Source organism: Chiloscyllium plagiosum, unplaced genomic scaffold (genome assembly GCF_037043375.1).
Source record: "Chiloscyllium plagiosum isolate Xiang-an unplaced genomic scaffold, Cpla_swu_hap1 HiC_scaffold_28, whole genome shotgun sequence".
Classification (NCBI taxonomy): Eukaryota; Metazoa; Chordata; class Chondrichthyes; order Orectolobiformes; family Hemiscylliidae; genus Chiloscyllium; species Chiloscyllium plagiosum.
Window position 1 is genome coordinate 3,700,525 of NW_028270166.1, and position 15,829 is coordinate 3,716,353.

The window sequence follows — 15,829 nt, forward strand, 5'->3', positions numbered from 1 at the left end:
CAGGGCATCACCCCCCCAACTCACCTTCAGTTCTCAAAGGAGCACAATAACTTTCAAGCATCTAAATGGGGAAAACATTTGGAATGCAGTGTTTTAGGTTGTGGGTTCAAGTCTTACTGCAGAGATGAGCTGATAGTCCAGTCTGACACTCCCAGTGCAGTACTGCACAATTGAAGATGTCATCTTTCAAATGGAGCATGCAACAGAGGCCTGCCTCTTCAGGCGTATGTGACAAATTCCACAGCCACTGTTTTGTACAACAAATGGGAACTCCCCCAGTGATACTGAGCCCTCAAACTATACCATTAAAACAGATCAGAGTCAGTCTCACTGCAGTTTATGGGATCTTGCTGTGTTCAGTAGCTGCACTTCTTGTCTACTGAACAGTTAACCATTCTGAGATTATTTTAAAAATGCACGTTTATCCTTTTCCTTGCATAATATAGAAGCAACGGCTAATGTGAATGTTGCAGTTTGAAATAGTTGACAAGAAGCAGTCATTTATTTCTCTGAACAGTTTACACAGTGAGTCAACAGGACGTGCAAATGACATTCAGTAATTCCATCACTGCTTAGGGTCTGCGCTGAGTCCTTGCTGAATCTTGGGATGCATGGAATGAATCAGGTTCCTCTGGAGAAAGGGAAAATTGTTCCAAAGATCTTTGTTCCTTTCCTGCACCTAGGCAGCAAGGAATTATCGGGGCTGATTTGGTGACAGTGCATATGATGAAGAGCAGAAGCTCCAGCTTCAGGAGATGCTGTTTGTGGGACCTTAATGATGCCGAGGTCTCTAACAGATCAACAACACTGGTGAGAACAAATCTATCCACTGGCTTCGATCTCCTCTGAATCGTATTTGAAGTCCTGAAGAATCTCATTAATTGCCTCAATGGTTTTCCTAATCCTGGAGAAAGTGATAAATACATTGTAAAATCAGGAAGGATGGAGAGGCTTGCAAGAAATAAACCCACTGATTCCTCCCCTATGCAGCCTCTGTGCACTGCTCTCAGGTGCCTTGGCAAAGTAATCGTACACACAAGGCAGGGAGTGGCAGCGAACTATCTGACTCAGAGGTGTACCACAGTGAAGTTCAGTCTTATTCAAGCAGTGTGTCCAATCACATGCACAGTTCAACAAAGAGGGAAGCAAGAGTGTCAGGGCAATCACAGCCAATGTAACCTGCAACCGAAACTCTCACCAAATTCCTTCCACTAACCTCAGAAGAGAGCATTTACAACCGACAGCCCTTCACATGCTACAGGGAAGAATTTTATTTATTCATAGGACGTGTGCATTGCTGGCTGGCCAGCAGTTCTAGGTTGATCCACAATACCTTTAGAAAGGGAATTCCATGATTTTGATCCATCGACACTGAAGAATTTGGACACAGAACTAGCTCAAAGGTAGAAGACAGAAGGTGGTGGAGGGTTGCTTTTCAGACTGAAGGCCTGTGACCAATGGTGTGCCACAAGGATCGGTGCTGGGTCCTCTGCGTTTCCTCATTTGTATAAATGATTTGGATGTGAGCATAAGAGGTATAGTTAGTAAGTATGAAGATGGCACCAAAATTGGAGGTGTAGTGGACAGCGAAGGTGGTTACCTCAGAGTACAACAGGATCTTGATCAGATGGGCCAATGGGATGAGGAGTGGCAGATGGGTTTAATTTAAATAAATTTGAGGTACTGCATTTTGGAAAGGCAATTCAGAGCAGCTGTTATACACTTAATAGTAAGGTCCTAGGGAGTGTTGCTGGGCAAACACACCTTGGAGTGCAGGTTCTTAGTTTCTTGTAAGTAGAGTCACAGGTAGATAGGATAGTGAAGGTGTTTGATATGCTTTTCTTAATTGGTCAGAGCATTGAATATAGGAGTTGGGAGGTAATGTTGCAGTCGTATAGGATATTATTTCGGCCACTTTTGGAATAGTGCATGCAAATCTGGTCTCCTTCCTATCGGAAGGATGTTGCAAAACTTGAAAGGGTTCAGAAAAGATTTACAAAGATGTTTTGAGGGTTGGAGGATTTGAGCTATGGGGAGAGGCTGAATAGGCTGGAGCTGTTTTCCCTGGAGCATTAGAAGCTGAGGGGTGACCTTACAGAGGTTTATAAAATCATGAGGGGCATGGATAGGATTAATAGACACAGTCTTTTTCCTGAGGTGGGAGAGTCCAGAACTACAGGGCATAGGTTTAGGGTGAGAGGGGAAAGATATAAAAGGAACCTAAGGGGCAACTTTTTCACACAGAGGGTGGTATGTGTATGGAATGAGCTGCCAGAGGAAGTGGTGGAGGCTAGTACAATTACAGCATTTAAAAGGCATCTGGATGGGTTTATGAAAGGGTTAGAGGGATAAGGGCCAAGTGCTGGCAAATGGGACTAGATTAGGTTAGGATACCAGGTTGGCATGGATGAGTTGGACAGAAGGTCTGTTTCCATGCTGTACATCTCTATGACTCTAAATGGCAACATATTTACAGGTCAGGATGTTGAGTGGCTTTGAGAGGAACTTGCAGGTGATAGTGTTCCCATGTATCTGCGACCTTTGTCCTTCTAGATGGAAGTGGTGGTGGGTTTGGAAGATGCTATCTAAGGAGCCTTGGTAAATTTCTGCAATACATCTTGTAGACAGTACACACTGCTGCTACTGAGCATCGGTGGTGGAGGGAGTAGATACATGTGAATGTGGTATTAATCAAGTGGGCTGCTCTATCTGGGATGGTGTTGAGCTTGTTGAGTGCCATTGGAATTGCATCCATGCAGGCAATTGTGGAATATTGTATCACTCTCCTGACTTGTGCTTTGTAGATGATAAACAGGCTTTGGGAAGTGAGTTATTTGCTGCAGTATTTTCAGGATCTGACCTGCTCTTTTAGCCACTTTGATTCAATGGCGTCCAGTTGTGCTTCTGGTCAATGATAACCCCCAGGATGTTGATAGTGAGGGAATTCAGTGATGGCAACATCGTCGAATGTTAGGGTGGTGATTAGGTTGTCCTTATTGGAAATGATCATTGCTTGGCATTGGTGTCACACGAATGTTACTAGCCACTTGTCCCTCCAAGGCTGGACAGATGCATCTGTACTCAGCAAATTGGTACAGATGAGGTCAAGGAGGTTTTTCCCTCTAGCAGTGATGTCCTTTAGGACCCAACCAGCTCAGTCAGTAGTGCTGCTGCTGAGCCACTCTTGGTAGTGGATATTGAAAACCTCCTCCCAGGTTTCGCCCCACTCTTCACCCCACCCTATCAACATTTCCTTCTATCCTTAGATCTCATTTACTGATCTAGCTTAGACACATTAACAGCTTTCACTTTAAAATCCCTCATTCCATGTGGGACCAAGTTCCACAATCCCACCACACTCTGGGTAAAGTGGTTTCTCCTGAATTCCCTATCAGTGGATTTATTAGTGAGTCTCTTAAATCCACAGCCCCAAGTTTAAGTCTGCCTTACCAGGGGAACATCCAGTCAAGCCTCAGCCCCATCAGGTTGCTTCTCAGGTCATTCTTTTCCAGGTAAGAGTATCAGCTGTTTGGTCTAGCCAGTTGGGCATGAGTGCTTTGCAGAGCATTCTGAGCTGAATGTCAGGCAACAGGGCCTTCGTGGAAACAAGACGCCAGGCCTGCCATTGGTGATAGGATACTGCACTGTGGGAATGGACAGCATCTCCCCAAATGTGGGGCTGATAACACGCACAGAACCGCAATGCTCATACCTCTGCTTCAGTTCTCGGGCCTCCTCCTGGTAGGTCTCGTTGCCTGGATGGTCCAACATATTCTGCTTGGCAAGCTGTAGCCTGGCTGTCTAGAGAATAAGAAAAGGGACCCTTGTCAGAAACTTACAATTCTCCAAGGTAAAGGGCACTTTACTTTGTACATAACCCCATGTTGTACCTTACTTCTTAAAGTCATTCACAGTATGTAGGAGTCACTGGCTGGGCCAGCATTTAATGTCCATCCTACTAGTCCTGAAAAGTTGATGATGACATGCTCTGTTGAACTACTGCAAGTCATTTGGTGAAGGTGAACCCACAATGATATCTGTCTTATCTTTTGCACTCATGTGCTGGGCTAAATATTCAGGCCTACGTGAATTTTTTGAAAGAAGGTAGACAGGAAGGTGTGGTGGAACTGCTTTGATAGTGTACAATGGAATAAGTACAACTGCAAGAAATAATCTTGGATTGGAAGTAGAAGAATCCACATTTGTAGAGATAAAAAATAACAAGGGCAAGACAATACTGGTACAAGTAGTCAATAGGGCTATCGAACAGTTGCTATACTATAGCAAACATAGGGAATGCTGGAGAAACTTAACAGAATGGGAGTATCTGTGGGGAAAGGAAAGAGAGTTAACATTCTGAGTCTAGTGCGACTCCTCTTCAGAACTATACTGTAGGATAAAGAATAAATTAAGTATGAATTATGAAGATGAGGGAGATAATGAAGGCATGAAAAAAAAGTACATTAAAATAAGTGTGATTTTAATCTTCATGTAGATTGGGAAAATAAAATTGCAGAGGGCCCAGAGGAAATATTCATAGTATACATTTGTGACAGCTTCCAAGAAGAACATGTGGATCCAACCAGGGATCAGGCTGGTTTGGTTCTGGTAGTATTTTCCCTCACTCTTCTAAACTCCAATGAGTACAGGACAAACTACTTAACCTTTCTTCATCTGACAGTGCCTCCATACCCAGGACCAATTTATGCAACTTATATTGGGGGCAGTCCCGTTCTCTGGACTGCCCCCAATATCAGCATATCTTTCCTGAGATAAGGGTACCAAATCTGTTCAATGTTCGAGGTGTGGTCTAACTAGTGCCTTGTACAATTATTGTAAGACTTCCCCATTATTATGCTTCATTCCCTTTGAAATGAAATGCCAACATTTCAGAACTTCCCTAAACCTGCTAAACATTACAGTTCATCTGCGTTTTGCCTGTTCACTTAAACTTGACATATGATTGGCTTTAATCTCAATAAACACAGCCCTAACTACAGGAATCCCTTTCAAACAGATAGCGGCTCTGATACCTTCCCAGTGCGAGATCAGCTAAACCAGAGTTCTCTACAGTCTAATGTGTGGGTTCCCACTCTTTGTTCCAGTGGCTTTCCCTGATCCCCTTGAGGTCCCTTTTCCAACTCACCAATTCTAGCTTTTCCCGTTCCCGTTCCTGAACTCTCGCGATGTGCTCAGAGAGATCTGGGCGATCATACTCCTCATGAAACCGGTCCTTGAGCTGAATCACTTCCTTGGAGATCCGGTTAAATGCCTGGGTGATTTCGTGCACCAGCTGCCGGTATTTGATAAAGTCATAGTTGGGAGCAGAGCGGAGATACGCCTGATGTCCTCTGGAACCAGAGAGTTACGGGAGGAGAAAGTTTCTGATTATTATTCAACATGTTTGTATGTTTTAAACTTCTTTGACTCTGGCCCTGAGGCACACAGACCTAATGTCAGTCCTTTGCCTAAGTTCAGCCCAGTGGAGGGAAGGGCCAAGCGGCTCTCAGGCTGAGGCATTTCAGTTTGTCTCCTGCCATCTGAACCAGTATAAATCAGTAACAGTGTATGCTCCAGGCAGTTTCTATAATAGAGACAGGAATGAGAAAGGAAAATGAGAAGCAGAATGGAGAAAGTGAGTGCATCAAGAAGGCAGATGTAGAGTCAGGGAGGAGCTCTGATGCTTCAGGATGGTTCCGGGTGAAATGGAAACTGGAAGTGACTGCTGTTCTCTGTTTGAAACTCTCACTATAATCACTGTGGTACTACATCTGCCAAATGTGTCCTCTTTATAAATCAATCTGGTTAGTTATTAACAAATATCCGCACAGGCTGGGTGTGTGGGTGAGTATGTTCATGGGCCATTGATAATGAAAGCAGAGAATACTAGAAATCTTGGACTGAGAAAGTCCCAGAGGGATCCAAGATCCAATGAACAGATAACAAACCCATGGCATGCAGGCTCGAGGAGATTCAAGATCCAATTACAAGGAAATTAGAAACAAAAACAGGAGTTACTGGAGCTCAGCAGGTCTGGCAGCATCTGTATACAGGAGGCATGAATATTAGGATGGCTTATTAAAATAATATTGTATGGGGTGCCATTCAGACAAGACAGTCACACCATAGATAAACAGCTCCCTGTTTTTAAAGGTGCACAGGAAGAAACAGGAAAATTGTGGAACTATTTTCTTCCAGAATAAATAACCACCTCAGATTCTGTGTAAATTGGTCTCATACTCACAGATCAAAAAGCCGATAAGCTTCAACACGCTCCTCCTGTAATGCATAAAGGGTCCGCACCAGTGTATTCAGTCCATTTGCACTCTGCAACCAAAAAACAATGAATGTAAAATGTTAATTGGGGGCACAATAAAAGGTGTGGTACGGTGACTCAGTGGTTAGCACTGCTGCCTCACAGCACCAGGGTCCCAGGTTCAATTCCAGCCTCGGGCGACTGTCTGTGTGGAGTTTGCACATTCTCCCCCGTGTCTGCGTGGGTTTCCTCTGGGTGCTCCTACTTCCTCCCACAGTCTGAAGATGTGCAGTTTGGGTGAATTGGCCATGCTAAATTGCCTATAGAGTTAGGTGTATTAGTCAGAGGGAAATGGGTCTAGGTGGGTTACTCTGCAGAGGGTCGGTGTGAACTTGTTTGGCCAGAGGGCCTGTTTCCACACTGTAGGGAATCTAATCTAAAAGCATAATACTGTAGAAGAATTGCAAGTACTGAAGAAACACAGATCTGGCAGTATCTGTGTGGAGAAAAACAGAGTTAACGTTTTGAATGAAATATGACTTCTTCAGAATTGAAGGGAGAGAGAAATGCGAAGAATTTTGTGCTGTTAAAAATGGGAAGAGAGTGGGAAAGATGACCAAGGAAGGTCAGGGATAGGGTAGTGCGCCATGCTGCTGCTTGGCCTTGGCTGGGGTTCTACGGCCATCTTGACACTTCAAATAACCTGCTCATCAGAGCTGGTAATATCAAGGATAACAAAGTCAATGAGATCAAAAACTACCAAAGCGACCAGTATGGGCTTGTGCCAGAACCTGCTCGTGCTTACAAGAAACAAGGCATCAACTTGGGTGGTAGTTGAAGTTCAGAACAATGGCAAGATCTCCAGGGGAGAACAGGCTGCCCTCAAGTCCAGCCATTACTGTCAAGAGCTTGGCTTGGATTCACAAAATTAATCTCAAGAAGCAAGGACTGCTGCCTCTGACCTTCAACAATCCTGTTGATTATGACAAAGTGCAAGCAGAAGTTCAAGTCTCCATCAGTGGGCTGAAGCTTCTCACTTGTACCCTTACGCACCAGGAGGGCAGCCAGAATACAATAATGTTCAACTACAGCTTCAACGAGGGCCAGGCTGAATGGTTCAAGCCAGCAGCGTACTCAACAGGATGAAGGTGCAGGAGTAAAACCCCCCGAGGATAGGGAACAGGGGGACTGTGCCTAAGGACTCAGTGGTACTTGTGCAGCTTTGCACCATAACATTCAGCTACTGTGCACAGTCCAGTCTGATACTCAGATATCACACTTGGGCGATCAAAAGTCAGCTCATGTCAATGACAATTTTTTAAATATAATTTGTTCATTGTTTCCTATTGCGCTGTGAAGTGATTGGATCTAATTTCCGTGGTCTTAGATGTTATTTATTTTTAAATTTTCTGTATATTTGTTTTGCCCATTTACTCAGAGAAACCAAATCACACTTCTGTGGGAGGTGAAGGCTTACTGATATTATCACTAGACTATTAACCCAGAGAGAAAATGAGGACTGTAGATGCTCAAGATCAGAGTATAAAAAGTGTGGTGCGGGGGATCCAAGATGGTGGCGACTCAGCAAGTCTAAGTCTATAGTGCTCCTCCCAAGACTTGGGCAAAGTGGGCCACCCGCCTCTACCACACTCACCATATAATTTAAAATAGTTTTTACTTAATGTAATTAGTTGCTCAGTAGTAATTTAGACAGTCTAGTCTCCTGTAAAAATGATTAGGGGGAAAGGAGCCCGCAGTTCTCAGTAAGCAGGAGCCCCTCCCCCACCCTCCCCAGCTGCAGCAGAGGCATCTGCAGCCGCCTCGGGGGACTTACCTACGGTGGTGAGTCTTGTGGAAATAACCTCCAAACTCGACGCCTTCATCAAAGAGTCCCGGAGCTGAAGAGACTCAGTCTCGGCCGCGCTATAAAAGCACGGCCGAGACATCGAGGAAATCGAGCGCCTAGTCGGAGGGGCGGAGCTAAAGGCTGCGACCTCCGAGACCATAGCAGAATCGGCCGTGGATCTGGTCCAGACTCTTGAACAGCAAGTCCGGACCTTAGAGAATCACACTGACGACCTCGAGAATCCAGGTCGTCGAAAAAATATTTGTTTGCTGGGCCTTCCCAAACGGGAAGAGGAAGGCCAGCTTACAGCGTTTCTCGAGCAGTGGCTTCCACAGCTGTTAGATCTGGAGGCTGGATCAGGCCGGGTAAGGGTGAAATGGGCCTACCGGGTTGCAGTGCACGGGCCTGGCTTGAACCAGTGCCCCCACCCGGTCCTGTTCCAGCTGCAGAGCTACAAGGAGAGGCAGATGCTCTTGGAAGCTTCCAGAAATCTTGGGAAAGATCCCCAAGCCATGATTTATAAAGGATCCAAGATTGTGTTATTTCAGGACTTTTCCCCAGCTTTGGTCCGAAAGAGGAAGGTGCTTGACAAAGTGAAGAAACATTTAAGGGACTTAAACATTCAGTACTCCTTGCGCTACCCAACTATGCTACGCTTCAGCCATGAAGGGTCCGTGTATAACTTTGGATCACTGGAGAAGGCCAAGGAACTTTTGGACTCTCTTAGATAAATTGTAAGAGTTAATTGATGTTGTTTTTCCCTCCCCCCCCCCACCCACCCCGGTTTACCCCCTTTTTTTTCCTTTCATTACCTTATTGTTTAGTATTATCTCTGGGGGTTGGGGTGAGGGGTTTATTTATTTATTCTTCACTTAGCGATTTTCTCCCACCCCTTTTTTTATATATATAGGCTAGGGGAGCTAGTTAATGTAGGTGGGGGGGAAGGTGGTTACCTTATCCTATTTTATCTCTGTCCTTAGGAGTGGGGTTGTTTTCCCCTGTTATTTTGTATTACTATATTTAATTTTATTTGCTGAGACTGTAATTTTAGAGTCATATGTTCATACATGGTATTAATATTACCAAATATATCCAGGTGTTGGTGTGCTTGGGGGGGGGTAGGCTACTCATTGTTAATTCTAGCTCAGTACTATATTTGAATTTCCTTTATCCTATCGTGAGGTGCCTGGGTCAAGGGTGAGGCACTGGTTGGGAGAGGTTATGATAGGCTTTTGGAAAGGAAGTGGTGCCACCTGGGAACATGGGGAAGATCTCCGTTTAATTTTTTTTATTTAGAAATAGTTTTTTTATTATATTGATCTGAGTGTATTAAAGAGCTTTTATTTTTGTGAATTTTATATGCTCTATGCTCAGGGTGTTTTGGATAGGGTTCCTTTACAGACTTTTTTTTTTTTACAGATTACTTACACTGTGGAAACAGGCCCTTCGGCCCAACAAGTCCACACCGACCCGCCGAAGCGCAACCCACCCAGACTCATTCCCCTATATTTACCCCTTCACCTAACACTACGGGCAATTTAGCATGGCCAATTCACCTAACCTGCACATTTTTGGACTGTGGGAGGAAACCGGTGCACGCGGAGGAAACCCACGCAGACACAGGGAGAACGTGCAAACTCCACTCAGTCAGTCGCCTGAGGCAGGAAATGAACCCGGGTCTCTGGCGCTGTGAGGCCGCAGTGCTAACCACTGTGCCACCGTGTCGCCCATCTTCTCCCGGGGGGTCTCGGACTTGCCCGGTGATTATGGTTAATCAGTCGATTAAATGGTGGACCTGGAATGTCACGAGGTGTAATTCACCAATCAAAAAGGAAGAAAATATTATCAAACCGCAAGAAAAAAAGGATCGATATAGCTCTCCTATAGGAGAGGCATTTATTGGATAAAGAACACCTGAAATTATGACAGGGAAGATATTATTTTCCATTCTCTCTTTCTGTGCAAGGAAAAACATTTTGGTAAACTGGGTGGCTGAGGGCCCTCATGGACTTTCGAGTTGGCACAGGATAATTATGGAATCTCCTCCCCCGGACTTCCTTACAAATATGGTGCACCGAAAAAAAAAAAACGAATTATTGCATAAAATATGGCAGCCCTTCTTGAATTTCACAAATACAGATCTTTCGGCCATCCTAATAAGGGCCTTTATTTAATTGAGAGGGTGAACTTGGCTGGTCTGGGGCCCCTTCGGAGAGGAATCCCGCATGGATATGAGTTTTGTTCTGATCTGATGTTAACACATTCCGAGCATGTATATCACTACTCAATTTCTGTGTTACCCGTCGGTTTTTTTCTCTTGAATAATGTAAGAGATTTAATCATACACTCTGGTTAGTTGTAGATTAGGTAAAAACAATGACTGCAGATGCTGGAAACCAGATTCTGGATTAGTGGTGCTGGAAGAGCACAGCAATTCAGGCAGCATCCGAGGACAGGCAAAATCGACGTTTCGGGCAAAAGCCCTTCATCAGGAATGGCTTTTGCCCGAAACGTCGATTTTGCCTGTCCTCGGATGCTGCCTGATTAGTTGTAGATTAGATGAGTAGTTAGTTGAGTTTTGTTTTTTTTCTCAGTTTTTTTTCTGTTTGATAGATTTTGGTTATTATTTATTTAAGATTTAATTGTATATCAATGTTTATACTTGGGTTTTTTAAAAAGTTTTCTTTTGTAAACATGTAAAAACATGTTAAATTTTCAATAAAAATATCTATTAAAAAAAAGTGTGGTGCTCGAAAAGCACAGCAAGTCAGACAGCATCCAAGGAGCAGGACAGTCAACGTTTCAGGCATAAGCACTTCCTAATGAAAGGCTTATACTTGAAACATCAAACCTCCTGCTCCTCAAATGCTGCCCGGCCTGCTGTGCTTTTCCAGTGCCACATTTTTCGACTATTAATGCAGAAACCCAGGTCATGTTCTGGAGACCTGGGCTTGAATCCAGCTATGGCAGATGGTGGAATTTGAATAATCTTGAATTTAGAATCTAATATTTACCATCAAATTATTGTTGGTTGTTGGAAAAACTCATTTGGTTCACTGATATTCTTTGGGGAAACAAACTGCTGTCTTTAGCTGGTCTGGCCTACATGTGACTCCAGACCCCAGTACCATGGTTGATTCTTAACTGCCCTCTAGGTAATAAATGTTGGTCCAGCCAGCAATGCCCACATCCCATGTGGTAACATTCAGTTCGGTAGTTATCAATAAAATGACTGACTTAATAAAATTAGAGAGCAGGAGGTAAAAATAACAAAGATGTTATGAAGAAAAAACAAAGTGATAACGATTGTAAAGAAATTAAACAACAAATGTGATGTGTTCAGAGAAAACTGAAACTCCTACAGACCACAAGGAGGATAAATCAGCCCATTCCGCCTGTGCTGGTTCTTTGAAAGAGCTAGTCAATTAGAGACCAGCACGGTGGCTCAGTGGTTCACACTGTTGCATGACAGCACCAGGGACCTGGGTTCAAGTTCTCCCTTGGATGACTGTGTGGAGTTTGTACATTCTCCCAAAGTGCTTCCTCCTACAGTCCAAAGATGTGCAAGTCAGGCCATGGGAGAAATATGAAAGTAGAGGGAGGCTTGATGTTAACAGGGTAAGGGGAAAGTTGAGAAAAGTTTGGGGGTACAGACTCTGTTTGAGGGGGTTGGTGGTGCATAGACATGGGGTACATAATCACACAGTGGGCTGGTGTCACACATGGTGGGGTATTGAACAAGGGGATCGCTAATGGACGTGGAAGGAACAGACACCGCAGAGTGTAGGACAGGGTGAAGGTCTGAACACGGGCTGGGGGTCTGGATATGTGCAAAAATGGACACATTGGAATATAGATAACGGGGTGGGTGTGGACAGAAGGTGGGGTCTTGGCTGAGTGAATGGGATGGGAGTATAGGCGGGGGCGGGGATGTTATGGATGAGGGGGGTGATAGACACCCGGTGGGGGGGAGGGGGTGATAGACACCCGGAGGGGGGGGGAGGGGGTGATAGACACCCGGTGGGGGGGGGGGGGGAAGAGGGTGATAGACACCCGGTGGGGGGGGGAGGTGATAGACACCCGGTGGGGGGGGGGGGGAGGTGATAGACACCCGGTGGGGGGGGGGGGAGGTGATAGACACCCGGTGGGGGGGGGGGGAGGTGATAGACACCCGGTGGGGGGGGGAGGTGATAGACACCCGGTGGGGGGGGGGGGGTGATAGACACCCGGTGGGGGGGGGGGGTGATAGACACCCGGTGGGGGGGGGGGGGTGATAGACACCCGGTGGGTGGGGGAGGGGGTGATAGACCCCCGGGGGGGATAGACACCCGGTGGGGGGGGGGGTGATAGACACCCGGTGGGGGGGGGGGTGATAGACACCCGGTGGGTGGGGGGGGTGATAGACACCCGGTGGGGGGGGGTGATAGACACCCGGTGGGTGGGGGGGGGGGTGATAGACACCCGGGGGAGGGGGGGGGGTGATAGACACCCGGGGGAGGGGGGGGGGGTGATAGACACCCGGTGGGGGGGGGGGGGGTGATAGACACCCGGTGGGGGGGGGGGGTGATAGACACCCGGTGGGGGGGGGGGGGGTGATAGACACCCGGTGGGTGGGGGAGGGGAGGTGATAAACAAAGGGGTGGGGGCAATTGGGTGATAGACGGTGGGGGTGGGGTCGGACATGGGGGAGGGCCCGTTGCGTACTGCAGCTGTCAAGAGCGCGCATGCTCATTCTGAACGATGAGGCTTCCTTTGGCCGAATAGCAAGACCCCGACCCCCCTCCCCCATCAAATTGGGGCAAGGGGTGGGGGCTGAGACCTCGGGCGACCCTGGTCCTCTCCTCGACCCTTAGCGGGTTTGAGCACGGGGACACAGCGATGGGGGTGGGAGGTGGCCTCACTTCGGGCCTCTATCTCTCCGAAGGCGCCGGCGCTGAGTACAGGCTTAGCCGCCGCGAAGGCTCGACTGAAGAAACAGGCCGCACTCACCATCCTCCATCCAGAGCGCGACCGGCTCAGGGACTTGCTCCTGTCAGCCGCCTGGTCCTCCTGCGACAGCAACATCTCAGGCCAGGCTGCGTTACTGCAGGCCAGGTTTGACCTCCCACAACAGCATCATCTCAGGCCAGGCTGCGTTACTGCAGGCCAGGTTTGACCTCCCACAACAGCATCATCTCAGGACAGGCTGCGTTACTGCAGGCCAGGTTGGTCCTCCCGTGACAGCATCATCTCAGGTAAAGCCGGTTATTGCAGCCGGATGAACATTAAAGATCATTGATGTTAAACTTAAATTTCTGATTTTCTCACCACAATTTCTGCCAGCATTTCGGTTTTCCCACCGCGCTATTTTGTTTTTGTTCAATGTCTGAGAGAATAGTGGCAGCAGAATCAATTGTGGCTTATGAGAAGCACATTGATAGTGGGCAGATCAGTGGCCGATGAAGTTTAATGCAGAGAAATATGAAATGGTAGGAAAAACATGGAGAGTGAATATAAAATAAAACATACTATCATGAACCAATGGGTAGCACACTGAAAATCAAATCGTCACAAAAGTTAAATAGTTTAAGTTCATAAAATTCTCTAACTAATTAGACTTTCAGATCCAGACTGATAGAAAATACCGACCAGGTTTCTGTCCTTAGAAAGAATGACTATTGTTGCAAGTAATTAGATTCAAAGTAGAGGTAAACAACTATAAACTGTTAGCATTTGACATAACTAATTAAAACTCTAATCCCTGATAACCTCTCCCTTACACGCACGCACACAGATACACAGACAAGGGGGAAAAACACATGGACAAAGGACAATAACTGGAAAAACAGTTCAGAAGTCTGCCACAAATTCTGTTGAGTTGATCAACAATTTTTTTTTCGGGCTGGAGGAAGGTTTGTAGTGGAGTCCCTCAGGGGTCAGTATTGAGAGCCTTGCTTTTCCTGATATTTATGAATGATCTGGATCTTGGTATACAGGGACAATTTCCAAAGATTGCAAATGACATTAAACTTGGGAGAATTAGAAACTGGGAAGTGGACAGTGTGAAAGTCCAAAAGGATATTGACAGGTTGGTGGAGAGTGGATAGGTGGAAGATAGGGTTCGACACAGAGAATGTGAGACGATGCACTTTGATAGGAAGAACATTTAAAGACAATAGAAATTAGAGATACATTTCTAAAGGGAGTGTGGGAGCAGTAGGATTGGATTGTATAAGTGCATAGGTCATTGAAGGTGGCAGAACAGGGAAAGAGGAGAAAGTGAGGACTGCAGATTCTGGAGATCAGAGTTGAGAGTGTGGTGCTGAAAAGACACAGCAGGTCAGGCAGCATCCGAGGAGCAGGAGAATCGACGTTTCAGACATAAGCATTCATTCCTGATGAAGGGATTATGCCCAAAACGTCAATTCTCCTACTCCTTGAATGCTGCCAGAACAGAGAAAGAGAACATTTAGAGAGCTGCACAGCATGGAAACAGACCTTTGCTGACCAAATATTTCCATTTGCCAGCATTTGGCCCATATCCCTCTAAACCCTTCCTATTCATATACCCATCCAGGTGCCCTTTAAATATTGTAATTGTACCAGCTTCCACTATTTCCTCTGGCAGCCAATTCCATACACATACCACCCTCTGTGTGAAAAGTTGCCCCTCAGGTCCCTTTTAAATCTTTCCCCTCTCACCTTAAACCTGTGCCTTCTAGTTTTGGGCTCCCCTACCCTGGGGAAAATACCTTGGCTAATCACTCTGTCCATGCCCCTCATGATTTGATAAACCTCTCTAAGGTCACCCCTCAGCCCCTGACACTTCAGGGAAAATAGACCCATCCTATTCAGCCTCTCCTCCAAACTTTAAACCTGGCAACATCCTTGTAAATCTTTTCTGAATCCTTTCAAGTTTCACAACATGCTTTCTCTAGCAGGGAGATCAGAATTGAATGTAGAATTCCAAAAGTAGCCCAAATAATGTCCTGTACGGTTTCAACATGACCTCCTAACTCCTGTACTCAATGCACTGACCTATAAAGGAAAGCATACCAAACACCTTCTTAACTATCCTATCTATTTGTGATTCCACTTTCAAGGAGCTATGAACCTGCACTCCAAGGTCTCTTTGTTCAGCAAAACTCTCCAGGAACTTACTATTAAGTGCTAATAAAGCATACAATGGTTCTCAATTTTATGAACGGGCACAGAGTACAAGAACAGGGAGGTGATGATGAACTTGTACATGTCACTTGTTAAATCTCACCTGGAGGATTGTGTCCAGTTATGGGTGCCACATTAAAAAGATATAAATGCATTAGATGGAGTGAAGAAATAATTTACAAGAATGGTTCCGGGGATGAAAAACTTCAGTAGTAAGGATAGATTGAAGAAGTTGAACTGTTCTTTTTGGAGAGGAGATTTGATGGAGGTTTTCAAAATTATGAGTGGGCTGGAAAGAGTAGGTAGGGAGATGCTGATCCTGCTGAAAAAGAAAGAAAAAGGAATGAGAGTGCATAGAATGAAAGTGATGAGCAAATGAAGCAAGGATGATGTAAAAACAACTTTTTCTTACAATGAGTACTTAGGGCCTGGAAAACACTGACTGGAAACGTGACAGAGGCAGCTTGAATTGAGGCATTCAAGAGGGCACTGAATAGAAATGGTGTGTCAGGATAAGGCGATAGACACTAGGTAATCAAACAGGCTCACACACAATGGACAGAATGGCCTCCTTCTGTGCT

The 15,829-nt window shown here is 45.7% G+C and overlaps 1 protein-coding gene across 1 annotated transcript; it reads right to left on the reverse strand.

Annotated features, from left to right (window-relative positions):
- Positions 1 to 467: 467 nt before the first annotated feature.
- Positions 468 to 13,213, reverse strand: rex1bd (required for excision 1-B domain containing). The gene is made up of 5 exons (XM_043721533.2): positions 13,092 to 13,213; positions 6,245 to 6,327; positions 5,147 to 5,351; positions 3,713 to 3,801; positions 468 to 904 (listed from the first exon to the last, which is right to left on the reverse strand). The coding sequence occupies exons 1-5, from the start codon at positions 13,164 to 13,166 to the stop codon at positions 823 to 825; spliced, it is 534 nt and encodes a 177-aa protein (XP_043577468.1). The 5' UTR covers positions 13,167 to 13,213; the 3' UTR covers positions 468 to 822.
- Between the last annotated feature and the right edge of the window lie 2,616 nt (positions 13,214 to 15,829).

Bases quoted from the DNA above. Each gene is read 5' to 3' on its own strand.
- rex1bd (XM_043721533.2), bottom strand. From the start codon at position 13,166: ATGTTGCTGTCGCAGGAGGACCAGGCGGCTGACAGGAGCAAGTCCCTG. The intron at 6,328-13,091 runs GTGAGTGCGGCC...TTTTGGTTGCAG, and splicing joins CGCGCTCTGGATGGAGGATG to AGTGCAAATGGACTGAATAC. The intron at 5,352-6,244 runs GTGAGTATGAGA...CTCTGGTTCCAG, and splicing joins GCTTATCGGCTTTTTGATCT to AGGACATCAGGCGTATCTCC.